Source organism: Nycticebus coucang, chromosome 1, assembly GCF_027406575.1.
Source record: "Nycticebus coucang isolate mNycCou1 chromosome 1, mNycCou1.pri, whole genome shotgun sequence".
Taxonomy (NCBI): Eukaryota; Metazoa; Chordata; class Mammalia; order Primates; family Lorisidae; genus Nycticebus; species Nycticebus coucang.
The window spans coordinates 14192263-14212988 of NC_069780.1; the positions used below are offsets into that span (position 1 = coordinate 14192263).

General features: G+C 42.4%; 2 protein-coding genes across 3 annotated transcripts in view; one reads left to right on the forward strand and one right to left on the reverse strand.

Annotated features, from left to right (window-relative positions):
- The first annotated feature begins 5983 nt into the window (after window positions 1-5983).
- Window positions 5984-20726, forward strand: part of CDS1 (CDP-diacylglycerol synthase 1) — a 66372-nt gene continuing 51629 nt past the window's right edge. For both annotated transcript variants that reach the window (XM_053598860.1, XM_053598834.1), the window contains exon 1: window positions 5984-6599. In XM_053598860.1, coding sequence (XP_053454835.1) covers window positions 6483-6599 — 117 coding nt within the window. In that variant the 5' untranslated portion in view covers window positions 5984-6482. The remainder of the gene's footprint in view (window positions 6600-20726) is intronic.
- On the reverse strand, window positions 10723-11377 carry LOC128591481 (MICOS complex subunit MIC26-like). The gene has a single exon (XM_053598989.1). The coding sequence runs from the start codon at window positions 11350-11352 to the stop codon at window positions 10756-10758; it is 597 nt and encodes a 198-aa protein (XP_053454964.1). The 5' UTR covers window positions 11353-11377; the 3' UTR covers window positions 10723-10755.

Below are 20726 nucleotides of genomic sequence, written 5' to 3' on the forward strand. Positions count from 1 at the left end.
AGTTTACTAACAAAAACACAAATAAAACCACTGCTGTCTCAGGTCTTTCTTAAGCATCTTGGGTTCTGCTCTATACAAAGATACTCAAATAGATTTCCTATTCTAGGCTCTTCCCAAATATCTGGAGAACACCGTGGAGAGCCACCATCACTCTCCACTCGCATTCATCAACCCCTCCCAGTTAATTGCAGAAAAATACATCAAGTGTTAAATAATCAAGGCATAAATTATTGTTGCTATGAGAACAAGTGAGATTAATTTAATCTCCAAAATACTTTGTGATATTAATTTGGGAAGCCTAATCAATGAAATCTCTAAAAATGGGACAGCAAGAAAAGAGAAGCAACAGACCATAGGTATTACCAGAAATATGTATAACTTAAAAGTCCTTTGGAATGCGCAGGAATAAAATAGATTCACTAATGAAATAACTTTTTAAACACGCATGCTGATTATATTTTCTAAACCAAAAATGAAGCCTCACAGAGTCTAGCAAAGGAATGGTTTTTATTTTACTATGAGACTATATACGTGTAAAAAAGGTTTTAGAAATTAAAAAAAATTCATCATGTACAGTCACATATTTAACAAATATTCTTTACTTAAAAGAAGAGAAATACTTATTATAGGGACGACCTGGAAAAATCTAAGATATGTGATCTTCCTAACCAATAATAATCAATCTTTAAAGTACCATACTTTATTGACTTAATTAAGTCATTTTTAAATGCACACTATGTTACCCACTGCTAAAAAAAAAATGAAATGGCCAATAGAACTAGGACACAATGTTTTCTTATCATGTCAACTGTAAAACACACTATAATTTCAAAGGGGTTAAAATAATCAGTAGGGTATCTTAGAAGAGAAAAAATATAGTATTTATGTTTTGCGATAGACACAACTATAACTTTTATTTCTCTGACCAGTAAGGCTTTCTTTACAAAGAAATCTTGGGCTATTATCACTTTTTAAAGAAAATTTATTCCCTTTAATAGCATATAAATAAAAAAGGTTGTGAAGAAAAAAACCTAAGTGGGAAAAGATCACAATTGCAATGTAACACCCAGTGGCTGGGGGTCATCTCAGTGACAGAGCAAGCTGTCGTGTCCTGTTCCAGTGGGTCTCGCATCAGTGGCCCAGTTGGCTGGTTTGGGGAATGATTTTGATGGTAATCCTAGCTGCTGCTTGGCATCTTTTGTCTGTACCAATTTTCTATGCTGGTCTCTTCAGCCTTTCCAAGAGTTCTGTGAACTTCTTATCCTTTCAGTATGTTCCTTACTCAACCATAGTCAGTGTGTATTGTTACATCTAAGAACCTTAACTGATAGCTCTGATTCCCAGCCATTTGTTCAACAGAGATAATTAATATAGTTTGAAGCAAATCAGTGATTCAGCCCTTCTAGGGATAGTTACTAATCTCATCTATTATACTTCTCTAAATGATCTCTAAAAAGACATAAATCCAGCCACATCCAACAATAACAAAATATTTGAACCATGAAGTACCAAAGCATGCAAAAATCTATTTTTAAAAGCACAATTTATAAAGTCATAGAATGAATTTGCTGCCTACTTTACAAAGCAATTTAATCACCAAAATATAATTTGCCCAGAGCTACTAGGATTCAATGATGAATGGATCCTCGTAGCTAGAAATGGAAGGAATTCCACAGTCATCATTCTATATACAAGGTACTTGAGTAGTAATTGATTCCAGTTAACAATGAAGAATGCCAATTTTATGAATCTTACTACCTCTGAGGGACGAGGCACAAATTATTTTGGTAGGCTAGTGATCTCTTCATACTTGTTTGCAAAGTCTCCCTATCCCATTTTGTAATTTCTACTTCACCAAAGCAATATTTCAGCATATCCTCTTTTCTTTATAGTCTGCTAAAGACTTGCAGTTCAGTGAGTTTGGAAGTCAAATATTGGTCTCCTTGAGAAATGAGACTTTCAATAACATGAATGATAATGACAGATCACATGTGTGTCATTCTTCACGATGGCCAGGTACTGTTTTAAGTACTTTACATATGTTAACCAATTTAGTCTTCCTAAGAATCCAAGGAGGAAAATATTGTCTTACCCTGGTTTTACACATGAGGACACTGAAGCACAGGGGGGTTCAGCTACTTGACTAAGACCAGTAGGTGGCAGCGCTGGGATTTGAACTCAGGCTGGCTCCAGCATTCCTGGGCTTGTTTTAACAAATTATCCCTCTTACAAATTACTTGTTTCTGTTACTGTATATTTGCACTACATGGTGGACCAGGCAGAATTTGAAGTATAAAAATTAAGGTTTTTCAATCCCAAATTTTCTCCATAAACTTTTACATATGAGCCTCAGATTATTTTTTCTTGTAAAATAGGAACAATACTGCATAATGTTTGCCCTGACTACTACATCGATTGTTGAATAGAACAAATGAAATTATGTATGGGAAAGTGCTTTGCAGTGCTGATGTCAAGCACTGTTACATAAGCTTTGAGGGCCTGTGCCAGTTAGGATGTAGCTTCAGCTGTGTATGATGAAAATGTTGCTTAAAGTAAATTAGGCCGTGGAGCTGTGACTTGACCCCCGGGTTGCTGGTATATAATCCCTTACTTCTAAGTATACAGTACTCGCTCACTTCGTTTGAGAGTCCATCGTTGTTTTCCTGTGCAGTTTTTTAAAAAATAAGAATATAAAGATAAATTGTCCTTCAAGATTTTTCCAACAAATGTTTCAGGTAGGCCTAAATCAGAAATGCCTGCCTCCCTCTTATGAACGGAGCTGACAGAAAGCAACAGAGAGGGACAGGTCAAGTGACAAAGCTATAATGTGGGTATCTAAGCAACTGGAAATGCTTGGCTGAGGAAGATTTCTTCTTCCCCTGGCAAGCCAGGGACATTCCAGCCAAGTGCCTTTGAGCCCCTGTTGTGGAAAGCAGCTTTGATTCCCACACCCGAGGGACATGATTATCACTCTGGGAACATTCGGGAGGTACTCAGGGAAGAGCGATAACAAGTTTCTCCATCTGGTATTCTTACTACCTCAGGCACAGTCTCACCATCTTACACTCTTCACTACTTTGGGAAAAAGAGAAGATAAAAAGAAAAAAAAAAAAAAAACCTAACAAAAAACCCATACAAATAACAAACGTTAGCTCTCTCTCCATTTCTCTCACCTCTCTAGCGAATCCCTCCGTAGCGAATCCTTCCAATACCACTGAAGTGGAAAATCTTAAAATCAACTGAGAAGAGTCGGCTGGATGTCCTGTATGTGATCAGGCCCATATATGATGCCCTATAGCCAGCTGCATTCTAGTAAAACAAACAGAAGCCATCATCACGCGCTAGATTTTCTGTCATCAAACACAAATGCAATAAATTTAGAGAACATAAGTTCCCTAAATGAAGAAAAATGAAAGTTAAAATTAAATAAGAAAGAAAAAAGAAAAGGAAGGGGAAAAATACGTTGACAAAGGCTGAAACTACAGTTCAGTAAGCCAGTTGTGGTTGAGGATATCATAATAGATCTCAGTAAAACACAGAAGTCACTCCTAGAACTCCTTTTAATACGTATTAAAATCAATCTCTTTCTTACATAAAGTGAAAAATGAAGAAAAATGAGTACATAAGTAAGTCTAATTTAGACTTTTTTTTAAAAATTAAGAAATCATAAATCCCACACATTCATGTGCTGCATGAGTGGACCACATTTATGATGGTGGCCCACAGTACCATGTTTCTACTGTATTTTTTCTATGTTTAGGTTTGCTTAGATACACAAATACTTACCACTATGTTACAACTGCCTACAGGGTTAAGTGCAGTAATGTGCTGTACAGGTTTGTAGTGTAGGAGCTATGCCTCATAGCCTGGGCATTCACTCAAGGTTAAAATCATTGGGTGGTGCCTGTAGCTCAAAGGGATAGGGCGCCGGCCCCATATGCCGGAGGTGATGGGTTCAAACTCAGCCCCGGCCAAAAACTGCAATAAATAAATAAATAAATAAAAATTAAAAAAATCATGTAATGGCACGTTTCTCAGCATGACTAAGGGACACATGACTGTATGTTTCCCTTATTATGCTATCCATCTGACAGCTATTCCTTTTTTCATTCATTTCTTCAACAGATATTGTGGACCAAGAGCATATATGAGTGTGGGGGTTGGCACCGTGGTTAACAGTTCCATCTGTAACTATGAATAAACTCTGGTTCATCTATAATTCCTCAACTAGTAGTAATAACTATAATGAAGAAAATGGAAAGAAATGACTATCTCAGCTGAAATTCAGGTGTCAGAGCTTAAGGAAGGGGATGTGAGTAGTGCACCACATTCTACTTTGGCAGTCTTTGCAGTGGTCCACTCTCTAGGTTGGGGAATACTGTTTCTTCCGTCATGCATTACTGTCCTGTTGTTCCCTCTTGCCACTTCTCCAGTCCTCTCACTCTATTTTCTTTTCTCCTCCAGGGACGCTGCTATGCTAGGTCCCCTTTTCTTTAGACAGGGGGAAAACCGAAGGCTGGATTCTGACACTGTAAGAGCGAGAAGGGGCCACAGAGGCCGTCCTCCTTTCTATCTATTAATAGCTGAGGACTATGAGGCTTAATGACTTAACCCAGGCCACAAAGCCAATTAGGGGCCTGGGTGAGACTAGAACTCAGGCATCTTGACTTCCAGGAGGGTTAGAATGAAGCACTTATAATTCTTTTTGCTGGGTGGGGTGGGGTAGCCAGATGTGAAAACCTCACTCCTGTCTTCAGTAGCCTCTTGGCTATTATCTTCTTGACCATCAGGCAGTCCTTTATTTCTGGTCCTCCAAAGAAAAGGATTAACCGAATCACTCCTTATCTTCTTTTCTTAGGGAGAACTGCACCATGCCCACCTTTTCATATGGTCTCTGTCATTTTTGGTATTCTCCCTATAAAGAATAAACTATGATTTCTGCACATTTCTTTGAAAATGTGGCAACCCAAACCGACCCACAGCCTTAAAGATTTGTTTGGCCAGGTAAAATCAAGTTCTTGAGTTCTGTTTTCAATGCATCCTACTTTGACTTTTGTTTTTGCTCATTTGTTATTAAATTTGCAGGACAAAACATTGCTTATTTTTACTGTGTCAGTAATGACCTTGAGGAATTTATGTCATAGGTTTATTTCTGTAAGAACGCTCTCTGGAATGGCGTCCTGTTTGTGTGTTCATGTGAAGGCTTGCTGCTTCTTTTTTCTCCTGTCAGCTTGTCAATAATGACCAGGTGGCAGATACATGTCAAGAAAACTAATCACCTTCCAACAGGATTTGGACTAGAATTAATGCGGATTTTGTGCCCTTCCTGTTCCAGCTTTAGCAACTCAAGGTCCATGACTGCTCAGAGACTAGCTGGTTGGCAACTGCACCCCACGATTCTCAGGCTTTCTAACCCGAGGTAGTAAATTTTGTGAGGCTCAATACCGAGTTTCTCGGAGGCAGAGCTTCGGCTTGAGATTGAAACTGTCAGCCCCCCACCCACCTTGGACGCCCCGTAAGGTGAACAAACGTATCTCCTGTTTTCAAGGTGATGACACTGGGCTGGAATGCCGTGAGGCCAAGGAGTTGGTCCTGTCAGACAAGTTTCTCCTTCTGGACGGCTCTGAACCCTAACATACCGCGGTGCGTCACCGTGCCTTGTCCGCGGAGTCCTTTGAAGCCGCAGTCCCTGAGGGGCGCCAGTATTGACCAGTTCGGCGCCAAGTCTACCAGTCCCTGCCGCCTCACCGCCCAGAGCCGCGCGGTCCTTCCGCCCGCGCCTCGCTCCGCCCCCTTCCCTCCGGCCCGCGCCGCCCCCACCTGTGTGCGCGCGGAGGGGCGGAGTCGCGGGCCCGGGTCCGTGACGTCACCGGCCCGCGAGGGAGGCGGGGCCGTGGGAGCCGCAGTGCAGCGCAGAGGGGCGGGGCCTCGGGGCGGGGCTTGCGGCGCGTGACCCGGCTGCGGGAGGCTGGACCCGGGAGAAAGGTGGAGGGGGCCTGGCCCTGCGGAGTCCCAGAGTCCAGCTCCGGGAGGCGGGGGGGGGCGGGGCCGGCACCCGCGGCCGGTGCCCCTGGGAGCGCCGCAGCCCGTCTCGCTTCCTCCAGCGCTCCCCGCCCCTTCACCTCCGCCCACCTGGGCCTCGGTGTGGAGGCGCGCACCTGGCAACCGGCGGCAGCTCCGCCGCGTCCCTGCCTTCCCCGCCGGGCCGGGCGCCCCGAGCCTGCCTGGGACCCCGAGGCTGCCCCCGGCGCCCGCCCCTCGCCCTGGTGCCTGCGCCGCGCTCGCTGGAGGCGGCCTCGAGCGCTCGCTCGTTGATGCCGTTTTGGGGGTGACCCGGCCGGCGGCTCTATAGTGGAGGAGGTTAGTGGCAGCGGCTCTGGGGGACGTCGAGTGCGCGGCCGCGGGGTGGCCGAGGAGCCAGCCTCCGAGACCCCGCCGTCGGGGCGCTGGAGGAGGCCGCCACGGCCGCGCGGGAGCGGGACATGTCGGAGCTGAGGCACCGTGGAGGCTGCCCCGGCCCCGGGGAAGCGGTGGCGCCGCCACCCCGTGAAGGAGAGGCGGCCGGTGGCGACCACGAAACCGAGAGCACCAGCGACAAAGTAAGCAGAGACGCGAGAGGCGCACGCTGGCGCCCAGGCTGGGTTTTGGTTTGGGCTGGGACACCTGAGAGCGAGGGTGGGGCCCCCAGAACGTCCGGGGAAGGTGTCAGGTGTCCGCGGTACGCTCCTGGGGCCGGCAGCCTCTCCTCCTCCCCTGGTGTGGTCGAGAACTCCAATCCTAGGGGGGTGCGAGTCCCGGAACGACCGCCACCGCTGCCCGGAGTGGCTGGTGATTCCTCCAGCCTTGGCTACAATTTAGCGTCTTCCCATCCCAATCCAGGAATCCAATTGAGGATTGGGACCGACGCTGGAATCACGACGACCCCTCTCCCTCTGGGAGCTGCAGTTCTCAGTAGAGGGAACGAAGTTATCAAGGACTAAACTTAAAGACAGGCTCCTTGGCTTCTGTCTTTGGATCCTAAAACGGAAGCTTGGCTTCTACCATCAGCACTTTTATTTCCTCAGGCCTTTTTCAGTATGACAGATTTTGGAGGTTTGAGGATACCACGCATGTGACACTGTTGTGATCTTTCAGCTTCTTTTGCGTACAAAGCAGACAAGTGCAATTCTTCTGTCCGCCAGTAGATTTCATGTAGGATATTTCACTCCCTTTGGGGTAAATTAGCCTTATTTCATATTTAAGAGTAAGTAGATGGCAATGACGCTATTCTATTTAGAGCTAGAAAAAGAGTCAAAGCTCAGGCATAGTCAGTAATATACTGGTGAAGTAAGAACTTATTGAAGAAACAAACTTTTATGACCTTGTGGGTGGGATCGTTTAGGAAATCAGGCCAGAAAATAGGTTGTTTTAGAAATCTTTTTGTTTCTAAAATTCCATTTTATTTAAGAAGCCCAAAACGTAGATGCATTCTTTTTTGGAAGCAGGTATCCCAGTGTGCATTACAGAAGTGAACTGGATTGCCCAAGGTCAAGTCAGTGCCTTTTGAAACTAGAACCTAAGTTTCCTAATTTCCTTTCTTCTGGTTTATAGCATTACTGAGACTCACTGGCAGTTTTGATTTAGGGAGGATTACACCTAAAGTTAGAAGTTGATGAACTTGAACTCTATGTAACCCAAGTTTCAAAGCCCTAAGAGGAACATATCACATGACAGCGTGAAACAATAAACACAACAGTGATTTCAGGACTGAAACTTTAAAGTCATTGGGGTAACACTTTCTTTTCCTTACCCTTTTTTGGCAGGTGGAATAAAATGAATCTGTGATAGAACATATGCGTCAAGGAATTACACAAAATACAACAATTTCCAGCTACTGAACTTTGAAGTTAGCAAAGCTACAAACAGTGGGCTGAGAATAGTCTTTGTGAAAACTGCCTTGGAAACTAGACCAAAATAGAATTAATTAGATTGGATTTTGTTTTGTTTTGAGCGCTGGTATAGTTTAAAATCAAGGAAATACCAGCTTCTCCACTTTGGCTTCCTTAACTAAACAAAGCTAGCAAGCTTTTATTAAGAGGAAACATGTTTAGGAAGCCATGTATAAAATAACCTTTGAGTTAATTTTGTTTTTTAACGACATAATGTATTTAAAATGGAAACTACTCCTGGGGTGTGATTTGACTCAGAACTTTTGTCTCTAGCTCTCTGAGATGGGCTTACTGCATATTTATTCATTTTTTAACACTGCATTATACTGCTTTCCATTAGTACACATGCAGCTGCATTTTGTTATCTGAAAGTAGATGTTGCTGTATGTAATCTGCTTTGTTAAGGTTTTTCAGACCAGGATGAACACATTCAAACCATAATCTAATAAATATTGCTGTACTTTTGAAGTTTATCATCAGGAACTCTTGGCAACCTTCGAGATGTTGGACTCTATCCTCTGTCTGTCTTTCCCTATCAGGGTGTGTATTGAATGCACCTATATTTCCAGGTCAAGGGCTATTTTAAAATCAGTTTGCATATTGGAGGCTGGTTAATATTTGGTCTGTTCAAAATCTTTTAAGTGCCTTCTCTGTTCAGGTTCCAGCAAAGGCAGAATCCTAGGGAAATTAATGAAAGAGTGGATGATTGTATCATAGCCTGCAATTATAATACACTCCCAAACACTGCTATTTTGTACTCTTTTTATAATGAATGGTTTTATTAATATGACATTACCAGTTTTCAAGACTGGAGACAAGCTGAGAGAAGGCTTTGTGCTCCAGAGAATTGGCAAGTAAAAAAAGTTCTTCTTACCTGCAGAGGAATGTTCCCAATTGTTAAATGCTGGGTGGTACTTGAAAGATGACAAGGGCCCACCCTCTCCAGGAACCCTCCAGGAGACCTACATGAGTTAGGTTTATTAGTGGTCTGTACAAGGCTCATTTTTAGCATAGAGGGCATAATTGGGACTGTAACCGGAGACTCCAGAAAAGAACTTTAAACTGCAGGCCAGGATTGAACTGGGAATTAAAAGATTCCTGGGGACTCACTGGTAGACAGGGGTTGGGGAAGGGCATTCTAGGCAAAGGACACGTGGGGCTTTTTCTCGAGTCAGCATTCTAGGCCCAGAGTTGCAGATGCAGCAGAGGATCCTGAGAGCTGAAGGAGGAGGGATTGCTTACAGGATATTATCACGAGGACTTAGGAATAAGGGCTGAGACTTAGAACACTCAGTTTAGCAAAAGATCTTCATAGAAGCTAGGATTTAGGTTGAGGAAATTGAGAGGTGAAATAAATGTTGATAATTATCAGAAAGTGGCAGTGAAAGGGAGGAAATGCAGGATGGCAGCTATAGGGGACAGGAGGATTGAGGGGAGATGCTGACAAGGGTGGGCAGGCCTAGAACATAGAGAAAGGTAGAGAACATAGATTACTGGGATGTGCAAAGAAAAAGAGATGCATGGTCCTCCCTTAAGAAAAGAAGGCATGGAGGGTGGACCTAGAAACATTTCAAGAAGCAGAAGAAGGAAGATCAAAGTGTTTGTTTGGTGCCATCAGTTTTCTCAGTAATGTGGGAGCTCAGAACCAAGGAGCTTTCAGGGATCTTAGAAACAACCCAGTTCTTCCTTGTGGGGGTGTGTGTATGTGAGAGAGAGAGAGAGTAAATAATAAACTTGCTCTAAATTGTGATTGTTTTTGTTCACAATGAACCTAGAGCAAGTGGCAGTGATGTCTCTGCCCAGATCACTCAGGTACATCATACCAAGTTTGAAGTGTCATTTTTAGGGACTATGACATGAAATGAACAAGAGGCAGCTATTATAGAACTATATAGAATTATCAAACTCAGTGGAGATTCAGTTGAACACACATTTGTTGCGTACCAAATTAGCATAGTTTGTAACTCCATAGCAGTAATAGTCATAATAATGGATACATGTAGAGTGGTATAGAATTCACAGAGTACTTTTACATCTTTATTTGCTTCTCCCAGTGACTATCTGTATTAGGAATATTCTCATTTAATAGCTGAGAAGAAAGGCAAAGAGAGTGAGTGAGGGCTGGTGATGCCAGAGGTCAAGGATGTGTAAGGGTTTAGAGAGAGAGAGCAAGGTCAGGGATGAAGTGGCTGACCACAGTGCAAGGTGAGCAGGGAAGTGGAGCAGTGATGCTCTAATGGGTTGAGAGGGAATCGGGAAAGTCAAGACCTGACTTCTATACAGGCCAAGGGAAAACCTCTCCTTTACCCACTGAAGGTTCGCTGAAAAATCAGTAACAAAAGGAAGGTTATAGGGTCAATGGCATATAAATTTTAGGGGCACAGAAGCTTATATGCCACCCTGAGGTTACAGGAAGAATAGGGGTTCCAAGCATGGCCAAATCCAGATTATGATGGTAAATCTGGTTATTGTGACCAGTTATGGGAGGAAGAGAAGAGGAGACCTTGCTGGCAAAGGTGGTCTTTTTTTTTTTTTTTTAAACTTGGATTTTAATTATGTACATAAATAGCAACATGAGCATGAAGAATTCTAAGGCTTATACATTATCTCTAGGTGACAGGATTTCAGATTAGTTTGCTTGTTTGCTTGTAGGATAATATCACCCAAGATAAAAGAGGCCTAGTATAGTTTTTCGTGATGAAGAATGCCAGTTTAATACATTCAATACTGACTTCTCTGCCATTTGTCTGTAGAAATAATTGATTTACTGTATGGAGTTTCCAATGTTTACCTATATCTGATTAAAATGGGCAGAGCATGGAGTTTTCTACTTATTTCCAGGTGAATTCTTCATATTTCCTGGCTTTTGAAAGTTCCCCTTCCACAAATCTTCTACAACTATGTATCCTCGCAAACCCCAGTCATATAATTTCTCCCCACCGACCTGGACAGATGCGATGGCTTGTTGTGGATAATAGATAGAGGCAGCTAATCCCATGAAACCAGGTGGATACACCAGCTTCTTTACTTTTGAACCTCTAGCCAAAAGGAGTCCAACAAGGCCAGCGAAACCGATAACACCAAGTCTTGGGAAAAACCCAGGAGGGGCATGTTGGAGATATTCATAGCTGTCTAACCCCAACTGAACCAAACTTTGCATCTTGGGCTTAGTTTGGGAGTATGTTTCCTGACACCAACTTGTATATGGCTCGCAGTGATTTCGCAGTTGTGAGATGCTTTCTTCAAGTTGGGTCCCTGGCTCCTCCACATACCTGGATTGACCCTCAGGAACTGAGTAGAGCGAAAGCTCATTAACCTTCATTGGATTTGTGAGGGGTGAGTCCTTTTTCGGTGCTGCATAGACTTTGAAGGTGAGCAGGCTCAGGCTGGCCGGCCCCATGGACCTCTGAAGTACCTTGAACATGTCGCTGGCAACGGTGGCTCCGGCAGGGTCCGCAAAGGTGGTCTTGATGCGTAGCTGAAACCTCCCGGGTAGCAACTCTCACTCTGTTGCCCCAGGCTTGAGTGCAGTGATCTCATTGTAGCTTAGTACAATCTCAAACTTCTGGGCTCCAGGGAATCCTCCTGCCTCAGTTTCCTGAGAAGTGGACTATAGGCACCTGCCACATTGCCTGCTGGTTTTTCTGTTTTTAGTAGAGATAGGGTCTCACTCTTACTTAGGCTGGTCTTGAACTCCTGAGCTCTAGTGATCCTCTTGCCTCGGCTCCCAAAATTGCCAGGATCACGGGTGTGAGCCTCCTCACCTCGTCTCTCAGGGAGAATGAATGGTGAATATTTCTTTTGGACCTTCAAAGGTGTCAGATTCTCAGTTAATCTTTCCTAAATTTGGATGAGGGCAGGAAAGCTTGGTGTCATCAATGCAGTTTCTCTACAAGGCATTTCTCCCCAAGAGAAGTAGTTCTGCAGGGCTATGTCTGTTTGGGGGCACTCAGAACAGCCATCTCACAATATGTCAAAGAAATATATTTTGGAGTGAAATATTTTTATTTTCTTTCACTCATGAAGCATGTTGAAATTGTGGCAAGTGTGTAAAGGGGACACACGTGGAGTGGCATTGGTGTGTGTCTGTGGGGCAGCTGATGAGAGATTTGGGGTTGTGAATTGGAGAGGTAAATAATCCAGAAATCGGTTCATTTCTGTCCTTCCCCTTTGAGATGTTTGCAGTTACTTTCATAAATATGCTAATATTTAAAAAAAATCTTAACTTTGGAATACTTTAAGAATTACAGAAAAGGTGGAAATATAGTAGCATTCCCATGTGCCCTTCATTCAGTTTTCCCTAATGTTCACATGTTGATAACTGCGGTACATTTTTCAAAACTTGAGAAATTCACACAGGTATGATGTTATTAACTAGACTACAGGCTTTATTTCAGTTACTGCTCTGAGATTTAATCCAGGACTCAACAGTACATTTTGTCTGCTTAACCAAACCTTAGTTTGTTTTTGTGAATTATTTCTTCATTTCGGCACACCATGGGTTGTGTTGATGTCACTTGTAAGTGTAATACACATTTTCTATAATTTTCCATCTAGTTTCCGACCATTAATAAAATGTTAATAATGGGCTTAGCACTGTAGCTCAGCGGTTAGGGTGCTGGCCACATACACTGGGGCTGGTGTGTTCAAGCCCGCCTGGGCCTGCCAAGCAACAATAACAACTGCAACAAAAAAATAGCCAGGCGAAATAGCCAGGCGTTGTGGTGAACACCTGTATTCCCAGCTACTTGGGAGGCTGAGGCAAGGGAATTGCTTAAGCCCAAGAGTTTGAGGTTGCTGTGAGCTGTGATGCCATAGCACTTTACCGAGGGCAACATAGTGAGACTCTGTCTCAAAAAAATATATATTAATAATGTTTAGATGTAGATTTCCGGAATACCTTTTATGCTGATGCTCCCTAATGCTGATCAACCGTTAGTATCACCACATAGATAATTTTCCATGGTTTAGCTTTTAATCATTTGCAGTATATTAATTTTATTTAATGATACTTTTCTGACTGTTGATTTCCCAGATGTCAGCACCCCAAGTGATGAGACCGAGCTGAGTTTATGGCTTACTGCAGTGAGGGAGAAAACTCCTCAGAGCCCTAGTATAGGGTCTTAGGGTGAAAAGACAAGGTGCGATTTAACTGCGAATTAGAAGTTTGGTTGCATGCAGGGATTTGATTAGCATTGGGCGAGGGTCACAGTCTTAACAGTTTGGGGATGGTAGAAATAGCCGTGCAATGATTTTGAGGCAAGAAATTCAAGGAGTCTTGGGACTAAACTGTCCAAGATTGCTTGATATGTCTTATAGAAATTCTTTTTATTTTTGGCCAGGGCTGGGTTTGAACCTGCCACCTCCGGCATATGGGACCAGCGTCCTACCCCTTTGAGCCACGAATTCTGACTTAGTCCCCTTGTATTGCAATAAAGGAATGCCGGAGGCTGGGTCATGTATAAGGAAAGGGTTTATGTGGCTCACAGCTCTGCAGGCTGTACAAGAAGCATGGCGCCTGCGTCTGCCTCCAGTGAGGGCTTCAGGGAGCTCCCACTCACGGGGAGATGTACCCTAAGTTTTCTGAATAAAAAAATTTAAAGGAGAGCTTCTGTTGTGGTCTTAAAGTTATAAAATGAAAGAATGCATTACTTAAGTAGTTTTTTACTTGGTTACTACTTTGTATGGCTTTGGACTAATTTGGCCTTTCTGAATCTATGAAATGTTGGCATCGGACAAGGAACTTTTAACTAAAAATGTGTAGTTCTATAAATTCAGTCACCTGGATTTAAAATAAACAAACAAAAAAATGTTTCGAGTATTTCTGTGCTTCCTTTTAATTAATTAGGAGGATAAGTCACTAGCTTTTATTTCATTTTATAGCTGTTTACATTTTGATTTCTTTGGTTGGGAAATGTTCCAGAATTTATTTAATGAGGATGACATCACATTTTTGAAGTGACTCCAGAAATGGAGAGAGGAAGTATTAGTAATTTCGTTGTAACCAATTGGTTTTTGATCATTCCCCAGGTATGCCAAGTTCACCATCTTCCTAAATGTTCCCTTATTTTCTTACCTACAAAGTCAGTTATTTTTCATGTCCTGTCACTAAATATTTGTTTGCTTAAGACTTTGTCAGAACTACTAAGATTTTTAACTTTCTTTTAAAATATGAAATTGAAAGGCCCAGTATGGGGAAAACAGGAGTCTAGGCCAGTGTAAGGAGCTCATACCTATGGAATTTTGTAGCTACTTTTTTTTTTGCAAACTTGGTGGCTAGGAAAGCAGTGTTGCTTTTCTGTGACCTGTTCAGGCTGCAGTTCCCCTCATTTGCTGGGACCGACGGCCAGCTGTTTAAGAGCTTGACGTAAGGCTTTATTTTCTTTCAGCCCACTTACTGTGCTTGTACTTGAACTGTCTCAGGGTTGAAGCTTTGAACAGCTCTGTAGGATACTATCCATGTACAGTTCATTGCAGACAGTGCCCCTGAGATTCTTTATGTGGTTTAACATATAATAATTTATAATGCTTTTAATAAATATGGAATTGATGCAAAACGTGATGATATAAGGAACACCTAGGCATCTGCTAGCTAGGGACTTGGCTGGCTTATGCCCTGAATCACAGCTTGAATTTTATCCTTATCGTTTCCTCCTTTCTCTTGATAAGTTTACAACCTATGTTTGTATCATTGAACACAAAAGTCCTTGTCGATGTTTTTGGCTGGACAGCAAATTAAATTGACATAAAATAATTAACAGGAGAAAAAATAATTACGTAGGCATACACAGGAGTCTCCCAAGACATGATACCCAGAGGAGGGCCAGATGATGGAAGTTTGTATAGAATAGTGTCCTGAGGGCTTAGGGCTTCTGTGGGGTGGTGGCTACCTAGGTTATGGGAGAGTAAGGGGAGGGTGTGCAGGGTGAATAAAAATTGTCTTGTGGTGCTTCTGTCACCACATTTCCTTCTCTGACTCTGAGTTTACCTTCTCTTCACTTATGAGGAACTTATCCAATATACAGGGGGAAAGTTTTGAGAAAGACTCTGTTATGGTCCATTATTGAAATTCCAAGAAATAGCTGGCAGCAGTTCAAATTTAGAAAAATAAAGGGGGTTCATTGATTGTAATTAATCATCAGTGTAGGATAGGTCATCAGATTTCTGTCTGTAAAATCCAGTGTTGTAAGTCCCTTCCCCACCATCATCATCATCATCAACGAGATCTTGAACACCCTCCCTCCCCCCATTCCCATTGGTGGCTAACAGTGTGCTGACTCACTGGGACATAAACCAGCTCGGTCTCTCTCCTCAGCACAGAGAAAAGCAGTTTCTTCCCCTGGTAGAAAGAGGAGGAGTCCATACCTCTGTGGAAACAATGCAGAAACAGACAAAAATGCGAAAAATGGGAGCATAACCGAATGTTTTTCAAGTAAGACCTGTTTAGTTTCAAGACTTTTAAGTGGCTCAAGCATAGAGCTCTGTGTCAATGTGGGTTTCTTTTTGCTTGACTGCAAATCCATCCTTCCTTCCTTCCTTCCTTCCTTCCTTCCTTCCTTCCTTCCTTCCTTCCTTCCTTCCTTCCCTCCCTCCCTCCCTCCCTCCCTCCCTCCCTCCCTCCCTTTCCTTTCCTTTCCTTTTTTTTGATATGGGATATCACAGTGTGACGCGTCCACAGCTGGTAGAGAGAGATTCTCTCTCTTGTCTCTTCTTTTCTTCTTTCTTTCTTATTTTTTTCTTTCATTCATTCATTCATTCTTTTTTTTTTTTTTGAGACGGAGCCCCAAGCTGTCACCCTTGGTAGGGTGATGTAGCATCATAGCTCACAGCAACCTCCAACTCCTGGGCTTAAGCGATTCTCTTGCCTCAGCCTCCCAAGTAGCTGGGACCACAGGCGCCTGCCACAACATCCGGCTATTTTTTGGTTGTAGTTGTCATTGTTATTTGGAAGGCCCTGGCTGGATTCGAACCCGCCAGCTCTGGTGTATGTGGCTGGCGCCTTAGCCGCTTGAGCCACAGGCGCCGAGCTCTTGGCTCTTCTTTCATGGGCACTGATCCTGTTGCTGCAGTCGCTGCCCAAATCACCTAATTGACCTAGTTACCTCCCAAAGTTTCCACCTCAAATACCATTATGCTGGGGAATAGTGCGTTATCATTTGAAATTTGGGGAGGGGACAAAAACATTCAGTCCACAGTAAGTACGATTTGATGGGTTTTCCATGTTTACCTGTGAAATCGTCACCACAGTCAAGATGATGGACAGAACCAGTCACCAGCAAACACTTGCTCTCTTGTATTTCTCCTCTCGGCCCCAGGCATCAGCAGGTGTGCTTTTGGGCACTCTAGCATTTTTTGGAATTCTATATAAATGGAATTCTATATATACATGTACACATATAAACATATATTTATACATCTATATGCATATATGTACATTCTATCTGGGTTTCATTGAAAATAGTTACTTTGAGATTCATCTGTGTTCTTGCCTATGTGCTTATTTTTATTGCAACAGAGTATTACATTGTATTTATTGCAACAGAGTATTACATTGTATGGAAGTAACACATGTGTTAACTTCCATTGTATGGACATTTGAGTTGTCTCTAGTTTGGAGCTTTCACACAAGTAAAGCTTCCATGAACATTTGTGTACACGTGGATGATACACTTTTGTTTCTCTTGGGTGAATACCTAGGAATGAAATGGCTGGGTCATCTGGTGGATATATATTTTTTAAAGAAACTGCAGAGCTGTTTTCCAAAGTGGTTGTGTTCTTTTACATTCCCGCTAGTGGTGTGCAAGACTTTCAGTTTCTCCACATTTTCTCCAACAGTTGGTATATTCAGTTTTTTAATTTTAGCCATTCTCATAGATACAATATCGCATTGTGGTTTTGATTTGCATTTCCTTCGTGACTAATGATTTTAAACATTCTTTCATGTGTTTATTTGCCATCTCTGTATTGTCTTTGGTGGAGTTTCTGGTCAAATATTTTGCTCATTTTTTTTATTAAGTTGGTTATTTATTAAATTTTGAGAATTCTTTTCTTTTTATTCTTTTTCCTTTCTTTCCTCCTTCCTTCCTTTCTTCCTTTCTTTTCTTTCTCTCTCTCCTTCCTTCCTTCTTTTTATACATATATGTACACATATAAAAATATATATACAGATACATGTACACATAAATATATGTAACATACATGTACACATATAAATATATTTTCTTTCTTTGTTTCCTTCTTTCCTTTCTTCTTTCTTTACAGACATGTACACATGTAAATATATATTCTTTCTTTCCCTCCTTCCTGCCTTCTCTTTCTCTCTTTATATACATGTACACATATTAATATATATTGTTTCTCTCTCTCTTTCTTTCTTTCTTGGATCTCACTCTCTTCAGCAGGCCAGGGTACAACAGTATGATAAAACCTCACTGTAGCCTCAGACTCCTGGGATAAGTTGTTCCTCCTCCCTCAGCTTCCTTAGTAGTGGGGACTACAGATGTGTTCCACTATGCCCAGCTAATTTTTTTTTCTGTTTCTGTAGAGACAGGGTCCCACTATGTTGCCTAGGCCAGTCTGGAACTCCTGACCTCAAGCATTCCTCCCACCTTGGCCTCCCAAAGTTCTGGGATTACAGGGGTGAGCCTCCATGGCTGACCAAATTTTGAGAGTTCCCTGTGTATTCTAGATGCATGTCCTTCATAAAATATGTGATTTTCAATTATCTTCCAGTCTGTAGCTTGTCTTTTCATTCTCCTAACAGTATACCTATTGAAAAATAGAAAAATCTGATTCTGATGATGTCATATTTTTCAATATTTTTTCTTTTATGGATTATACTAAGAAAACTTTGCCTGATCCACAGTCCCAGAGATTTTATGGAAGTTCTAAGTAAATAAATATGACCTATTTTGGTTTCATTTTTATATACGGCATGAGGTGTGGCTCAAGGTTCTTTTCATAAATTGTTTGAGAACCATGCATTGAATTACCTTTGCAACTTTGTTGATAATCATTTGACTGTATGTGTGTAAATATCTGTACTCTTTATTCTGTTCCATTGATCATTCTGTATTTTATGCTAATTCCACATTATACCTTGATTATAGTAGCTTTATAAGACCTCTGGAAAACAGATAAATGTAAGTTCTTCAATTTTATTCTTTTTTCAAAGTCGCTTTACCTTTTCTATGTCCTTTGCATTTTCATAGAAATTCTAGAATAAGTCTGTAAGTTTCTACCAAAAAAACCCCCCAAAAAACCCTGCTGGTATGTTTATTGAGATTACATCGAATCAAATCTATAGATCAATTTGGGGAGAATTCTCATCTTAACCTCCCAGCAGTCAGAGTATGACCCTGGCAGCACCCAGCATTGAGGAATGGGGCAGGGAGGTTTGGAATGAGGAATGTAGGGAGGAGAGAAAATTCTGTACTTTGTTCATAAACAAATATTTGGATGAATGTGAATCAAAAAGTTACCAAAGAGGGCCAGAAGAGCTGGGTTCCATCCTGGAAAACAATAAAAGTGATGTTAAGTACTTTGACTTAATCCTGTTGAATTTCAGCAGGGGTGTGTTGAGCTCAGAGCTGCGGTTTGGAAAGGTTCTTCTGGCTGCACTGTGGACGGTGGATTAGAGTGGGCAGGACTCAGGGCAGAAGGTGAGTTATAGAGGAGGGCATGGTGCTCAACAAGGCTGGAAGCGGTGGGTGAGGAGAGGGATGGAGGGAAAGACAGGTGGCAGGTGCTAACTGAATGTGTTGGTTAACAGAGACACACATGTTAAACTGATGCCCAAGTTTCTGACATGAGTAGTTGGTTTGCTGGGTTAGTGGCAGTATCGTCTCCAAAGCAGGAAACACGGAAGGAGACAGTCGGTTTGATGTTGGAGAGAGAGCTGTCAGTTTGCTTGCATTTCAGACGATGCCAGTGGAAAACCCACCTGAGATGGCGTATTGGGAGGTAGAGAGGCAGGGCTCTAGGGAGTTGCTGTGTAGGGAGGGGAAGGGATGCTGCAAGGGCATGTCAGATCACCGGTGGTGGGAGAACCTAAGATGGAAAATTGAGTATCATTATGTTTAAATTAAGAGCTTGAGAAGAAATTCCTAATTGTTGGGTTCTCGTAAACGTTTTAAATGCTTTCATTCAGCCTACACAATGCTGCGTGGCTCTGCTTGATCATTAAAAGCATTACACGTGCGCACTTCACTCCCTGGTCTCCAATCACACGCTTGTTTTCCTTTTCAAGTATAGCATCTTCATTATAGAATATACGCAGGAAATTCAGAAAAGCAAGGGTCCTTGCTAATGCCACTGTTTAGGAATTATCTTTCCTTCTTCTTCCTTTTTTTTTTTTTTTTGAGGCAAAGTCTTGTTCTGTCACCCTGGGTAGACTGCAGTGGTGTCAGCCTAGCTCACTGCAACCTCAAACTCCTGGTGTCTGGGACTACAGAGCATGCAACAAAGCCTGGCTAATTTTTCTTTTTTTCTATTCTGGCTATTTTTTTTTTTCTATTGTAGTAGAGATGGGGTCTTGCTCCTGAGGCTGGTCTCAAACTCCTGAGCTCAAGCAATCCACCTGCCTGGGCCTCTCAGAGTCCTGGGATGACAGGCGGGAGCCATCACACTCGGCCTACCTTTTTTATTCTTTAATTATTAGGATGAAATTGAAAAAGTCTAGCGAAATTTTAAGTTTTTTATTTTGCATTTCTCTGGAGGATATAAATAGACATCTGAAACATACATAGTGTGAACTAAGGTAGGACAGCTTTGTTGAAGCTCCCGGCTTCTTGCCGTTATAGCCGCGTGGACTTGGAAGTGGCTTGCAGGAAACGGCAGCGTTCCCAGGAGCGCAGCTTCAGTGCTTGCGCAGAGTTTTAGTGTTTTGTCAGTGAGGAGACTGATGCCTGAGTTTCCTCAGAAGTTAAGTGACTTGCCCTTTGTCTCACTCCTAGAAGGGCGGAGATGGAATCAGTACTGGTAACTCCTCATTCCTAGGCTTGTGCTCTTTTTGTAACGTGAAAAGAAAGTGGCAGGCAGGAGAAAGAAAGTGATGTGTTCCATTACTCCAGAAGTCCTCTGGCCTGTCAGACTGGCCCCAGGCACCTGGACATTTTCTGAAGAGGTGTTCTGTCTGGTGTTTCATTATTCAATATCCCTCCGTTTAAGCTGCCTCAGGGCCAGCTGACTCCGTGTCACAGTGGGAAGTCAGCACGTCTCCATCATTTGTCAGTTTTGGTACATTATCACTGCAGTCACTTTCAAAGTGCTCCTCTTGGCCATCTGATAACGAGTGATATTCAGCAGTGAGGTATATAGCACTTTTTCTAGGATGAGTTCATGAACTTAATTGTCAGGGCTCATATTTTCTTTAGTATTTATTTCCCTGGCTCCACTTTCTCCTTTGCAACACACTCTCCTAAGATGTCTGTATGCTTAGCACTCTTTATTACAGGTTACCTGGGTGGGGCTGAGGGCATGGAGGAGGGGATGACCTGGGAGTAGAAACCATTATATTATAGCAGAATGAAATCTTCTGACAGAGCATTAGATGACATTTCTGTTCTTAAAATTTCTTTGGCCACCCCATCCCTGGCACTTTGGTGACTACCGTTGTCTAAGGGCCTGGTGCTCCCTGCCACTCCAACCTACACTCTCAGATGTCAGTGTGGGTTGTAAATAACGTCTTAGAAAATCTCGCCACCAAAGCAAATGCTTTTGATTGTAGTTTACCTGCCAGTAAAATAAAAATGGTATCTTTTTTTTTTTTTTTTTTGAGACAGAGTCTCACTCTGTCAC

Coding starts and splice junctions, on each gene's coding strand:
- LOC128591481 (XM_053598989.1), bottom strand. CDS start 11,352: ATGTTCAAGGTACTTCAGAGGTCCATGGGGCCGGCCAGCCTGAGCCTG.